Source organism: Anticarsia gemmatalis, chromosome 16 (genome assembly GCF_050436995.1).
Source record: "Anticarsia gemmatalis isolate Benzon Research Colony breed Stoneville strain chromosome 16, ilAntGemm2 primary, whole genome shotgun sequence".
NCBI lineage: Eukaryota > Metazoa > Arthropoda > Insecta > Lepidoptera > Erebidae > Anticarsia > Anticarsia gemmatalis.
Window position 1 is genome coordinate 3,672,214 of NC_134760.1, and position 5,977 is coordinate 3,678,190.

At 37.7% G+C, this 5,977-nt stretch overlaps 1 protein-coding gene across 1 annotated transcript in view; it reads left to right on the forward strand.

The window, feature by feature from the left end:
* lov (BTB/POZ domain-containing jim lovell protein) overlaps positions 1-5,815 on the forward strand; it is a 29,443-nt gene extending 23,628 nt beyond the window's left edge. Inside the window, exons 2-3 of the mRNA XM_076124284.1 lie at positions 555-683; positions 1,943-5,815. Coding sequence (XP_075980399.1) covers positions 555-683; positions 1,943-2,589 — 776 coding nt within the window. The 3' untranslated portion in view covers positions 2,590-5,815. The remainder of the gene's footprint in view (positions 1-554; positions 684-1,942) is intronic.
* Positions 5,816-5,977: the final 162 nt, after the last annotated feature.

Below are 5,977 nucleotides of genomic sequence, written 5' to 3' on the forward strand. Positions count from 1 at the left end.
CAACACTAAACAGTTGCAGTTTTACAGCGAGCCTTCAACGCTATACTTTCGCGCTATCCGGTGTATAAATTATTCATAACTTACTCTACATATTAAATATTTATGCTATTCAATCAGCACTGTGTTTAATGGCAACGTTAGTATCGATTTATGTTAGTTTACCTATTTTCAATACTAGTCCGACTCCCGAGAAATAGAAAATGTAACTATTTGTATTTCTATAAGGTCAGTGTAAAATACAAAACTAAATAAAACGTATATTATTTATGTATAAACGTAAAATGATAATTTTAAGAAATGTATATAATATGTAGGTGACAACTTATCATGTTTGAGAATTCTACCTTTTTGAGAGAATTTTAACCAACCACAAAAGATAATGACAAAAGAAATATTTTCAATTCCATACTGAAGACTAATATTCAAAATACTTATAAAACAAGAATTCTAAACCAATTTAAAACCATATTTTAAATACCACAAAACAAAATCTATTTTAAAGACCAAGATGTTTTACGATTAGTTTTACTAACGTGAATGTATTTTGTCAACAGTGTTCGGCATGGACTCTCCCCTGGGCTTGTTCCCGCCCGGCATGGAGCACAAGATGTACCCCCTCATGGACGTAGAACATCGTCCACCACCACTCGATGCACAGCTCTTCACCAATGTTAAAAAGAAATGTAAGTTCAATCTCTATTTTTTTTATATTTCGTAAATCTTTCCGGAGTTTGGAGTTACTAGGTCGTTGAAAAAATATAGCCGTGTTATAAAACTATCTAGATATAGATCAGTAGGGATAGGTTCGAACAATTTTTACACCCTAATTAAGCTACCGATACTAAAGATTCTGTCTACTTAGGTGCCGAAAAGTAAAGACAGACATTTCAAAACTTCCATCCTTATAAAGTACAAGTTGTCTGAAAGTTAGTTGTTGATAGGGCGCCATTTGTAAGGCTCACATGTTCAACTTATCTCCAACAATGGAACAAGTGCTACTTTACTCGTATCAGGAATAGTAGGAGCACGCCAGTATACAACAATGCATCGCAGCGCAATAATGCACAAACTGCATGTTCGCATCCCCATCACACATCGAGTGGACTCGCAATCGCACCGCGCGAATGTTAAACGCCCATTGTTTCCGAGCAAATGTTTATTAAGACGATCTGATAGCGTATCTCATAGGGGAACAGACGGCGAGTCTAACGTATGCTTTGAATGCGCTCCCAGCTGTGGCGGCGGGCTGCGCGGGCGGTGCGCTCCGACCGCACAATAGTCCCGATCGATTAGCGCCCATCGCTCGAGACAGCGACACGTACGCCGCTGTCGCCGACTCGCAGCCCGTCGCAGCTCCCTCCTCACTAACGAGCTACAAATGGAAAACATCCTTTTTTAATTTTCAACCGCGCTCGCGTGACCCGCGACGACTATTAAAAGAAAAACTAATTTCCATAATAAAATATCATTTCTCCGACGTCCCGAAATGTTGCTCGAATTATCTGATCGGAATCGAGTTAACGTGCTCCGTTGAAATTATAAAACTATAAAGTTAGGGGCGACGTCGCCGGCGTATGCATGTCCGCGTTTCTTTTTGACAAACCGCCGTAATAGTCGCGTGCCCGTATCGAATTAATGACAAATCGCCGCCAACAAAATGTCGCCGCAACCCGCTCATTTCGCTAGCTCGGAATACCGCTCGGTACACAGTTATTGCTCCGCCGAAACATGGTTATTAGATAATGGTGCATTCGCGTAATGCCGTCTCGGTGGCGCGCGGCACACGGCACATGTCGTGCCGGTGTGCCTGCACTTCGCCGATCATAAATCACACAACTCCGCGCTCGCGGTTGTTTCTTATGTAATTAGTTAACTAAATATTTCTGTTCGGTTGTCACGAAACCTAAGAGCCGCAATAACACGAGTTATCTATCTTTCTCAGGGCGACCGAAAGGTCAGCACAGTGCGCCGCGCGGCGGCCCTCCTCGCTCGTGGACAAACGCTGAGCTGACGGAGGCGCTGCAACACGTGTGGAACAAGAAGATGACGACAAGCCAAGCGTCCCGGATCTTCGGGATCCCCTACAATTCACTACTGATGTACGTGCGCGGTAAATATGGCAAAAGCCTAAAGCTAGAGCAGCTGAGGAAAGACTGTATCGGCGGTCCTCTGGACGTGCTGAATCTCAACTCCGGCAACAACAACAACAATCAACCTTCAAGCAAACACCACGAGAAAGACGAGCACCAGAATGCGAGCCAAAGACCGGCGAGTTCCGAGCCAGACATCGCCTCGAATCCCATGTTCAATCCATTCCAGCAAGGGTTCTACCCTGAGTTCCCTCCCGGGTTTCCGATGCCGCTGAACATGCTGCATCTACTCCCGCCGAGTGAGAAAGCGAGGGAACTATACCAGTCGATGCCGATGGCTCTGGACTCGCTGTCGGGAGTCACGAAAGAGGAAGATTGTAAGAGCGACAGATCAAAGGAAAACTCAGCCGACGAGGAGGGAGATTCATACCGCGCGCCCTCACACCCGCCGCATCCACCCGACACCCGCACGCTGCTGCATCACAACGGACAGGACTAGGCGACACTAGCCGTCCGCCACCATCATACGTCTTCGATATGCACTGTACCTTCAACTGTTACACAACGTTAAGTGTCTCTGCGAGCGGGAGCCACTGCTCCGGCTGCCGCGTGCAGCCCAACTACATCTGAAGCAGCCCGCTCATTATATCTGTTGACGGACTAAAACTGGAATTTAGTTAGTGTATTAATAAGTCGTAAAGAATCTTAATTACGTGTTTTAGAAATTAATTTTATATCTTGTGGTCGATCACTAGCAGAACTTCAAGTCGGTGTGCTTAGTGGTACTATAGTGAAACTTGAACAACTTTTAAATGTCGACACGCCACAGCGGTGAGGTGACTCCTTATATCTAAATTGGTGTAAGTCACAGAAATATGAAAAATGTGTAACGCGTGCCGTAAACGGACGAAGTCGTTTTTGGTATTTCTGCGATGTTAGCTATTATTTGTTAATTTGTATATTATGTAGATATCACTCGCGAGGCAAAATTGAAGATCTGGCGGGAGGCCACATAGTGTAATATTTCGATTGGAACCTAAAACTCGCTTAAATAACTCGGACGGTAGCTAATGAGCCGTGTATAATTGCTATTGTTTTAAATGTGCAATACTTAATTGGAACTTACTATGAATACACTAGAAAAGTTTCAGTTTTACGGATAACGTAATTTGTATTAGGATGTATTTTGTGAAATCTCCGGGGATCGCGACCGGCGACGTCCACATTAAAATTAGTTAAATTTATATTTAAAAGATGTGTTAATATTGTAAATGTATATTAATGTCGCGTAAGTGATAGGCGATAATTTATTTTGAAGGAGTGCAATAAGTATGAAAGGTGTTGTGATTGTTATCGTTAAGACATTCCGAATTTCATTATTGTTAACATTCCGTTACATTCCCTATTTTTAGATAATGTACTATAATTTCTTACGATTTTTATTAAATAAATTGCATTGATTTGTCGATTGATAGTGAACCTAATGTAGATATAATACGTTATACGTGCGAATTCACTTCTGCATTTCACCAAAGTTTGTAAAATATTTCGTAATAATAGTTTATAATTCGATGATAAACAATTTTTAAATGTAAATAGTTATTGATAAAAAATTAATGGGATATAAATTTTTGAATTAACCAGTAAATAAGGGGACATTATATGTGTCTAAAATGGTAAATAGTAGTGTATTTGTAATTGTTGTAGTGTTAGTGATGTGAATCAGTGAGCTCAGTGAGCTGGCCCGAGTGAGGGGACGCACCACGTCATGACGTCACAGGAGGTCCGCGACGCACTAGTCACACACACGTACACACTCACACACACATGAATACGTCACAAAATACAGTATAACCAGATAGCAGCACTAACTGGCGCAATACTATGAATTTAGTTGTCTATAAATATTCAAACCTTTTCTTTACTCGTAAGACCGGGGTATAACTGCAATTATCGAGAATAACTACTGTTTATTGCCGTCTAATGTTGATTACCTTCGACCGGCACGATAATCTGATGATTGCAAGTTGCATGACCCCATATGATAAACATTTGAAACACTGGAAGAATACAATGACAGTGCGCGCCATGATTAGACAAATAATGTATCTGCACTCAATGTTCAAATAAAAAGGAGCTTTCAAGATTTTAGTAAATAATGAAAGTTAGTATAAAAGGTTCAATACTATCTGGCTTTAGATAAATGTATACAGTGATCACTAGAGATACCGTGTGGTTAGTTAGAATACATGATTTTACCTGTTGTAAATATAATTTGTATAATAATGAAGTATATCTGTTAAATATATCGTTTTCTTCATACGCTATACCCAAATCTAACAGTATTTACGTTCTATGACAGTTTCATTACTTTCAAACAACGATGTTTCTCGAAACAAGTTTTGATCCAAATTAATTAACTATAGTCGTCGAAACATGAAAATCTCTCAACAGAAGACTGAACACTATTTACGATTCTATTTTATAAAAAATATTGTACATTACACATACAGTACAGCCGCAGTTGAATCCTCATACCTACATACAGTAGTAACACATAGCGTCACTTCATAATAACAATATTATCATTACAGGGATTTTATATATTAAACGATTAAATATGATTAAAATATTGTAATAGTTTTAACAGATTTTATATTGCTTTTTTCTCATTCCGTTTACGCTGGCAACATTAAAATGGAAACATGCAAACACCGCGCACTTTTGTATTTAAATGTAACGGATTCACGTGTAGATAATATAATAAGGTCATGTATTGAATAAATAAACAATTGTCTGTATGAAACGTAAATACATGTGCCAAAAATGATAATGAAATAATTTCACATCATCGCGTTCGCGTTGTTTTACTGATCTGAAGAATGATGATGTTCTCTCCGAGCTTGTGTTGTGACTTGTGACCATAGATTACGTTCAATATTTACCTAATTCGTACAAATTCAGCAGTATTAGAGTGATTTTGTTAAAGTTTTAATTGAAACGTTTTTTTTTGTAATTAAGTTTTGTTATTTGTTAATGTGTAGGTCCTGCGATTGACGAAATGGTTATGATGAGTGTTTTACAAAGTTCAAAGGGAATATGTTTTGTATATTTGATCGTTTACGGTTCTGTGGTTTACCTTATGCTTTAATCACTTCGTTATATAGTAAATTCGTTTATCCTGGCTTCTCTACGCCGCTAGGCACAATCTTATAAACTATGTTCAGCTTTTCAGCACCGTTCTCATTAAGCATAGGTGACATCAGGAGCCAAATGTAATAACGTAAAGAATTAATAGATAATATATTGTACGACATTGAGTACTTATTTTTAGTTGATAAACATAATGTGATTGTATTAATTTAGTAAAAATTCAAAATATTTAGTTCCTTCAATTTTTGTTACGAGTATTTATAAATTGTAATTGCAATGATTTTTAGCTTTTAGATAATTGTTCTCTCCGATAAAGAGTATAATTAATTGTAAGTTTTATTTTTTGTAATTTAATTTGTTATATTTTTGCTTAATATAATGACAAATTAAATTAAATGATATCGTTACATTAGGGTGTAAAAAAGATTATCTATTTGATCTTAAATAAAATACGAAAAAATATTTATGTTCTAGTATCATTCTAACGTGTAATTGAAATGATGGAGCGATGTAGTAAAATTCGTTTACGGTCACCGACGTAAAGTGTAAAAAATAAAAATATGAAATACCAATTCGTTGTTTAATTTTTTACTTATATTTAATCCTGGTATACAAATAGTATTAATTCACCCTTTCACACAGAAAACAACCCTGTGTTTGAAGATACGTAAGTATGAAAAATAATCGTAATTCAGTATTATAAAGGACAATGAATAAAACAAAACATTTCGATA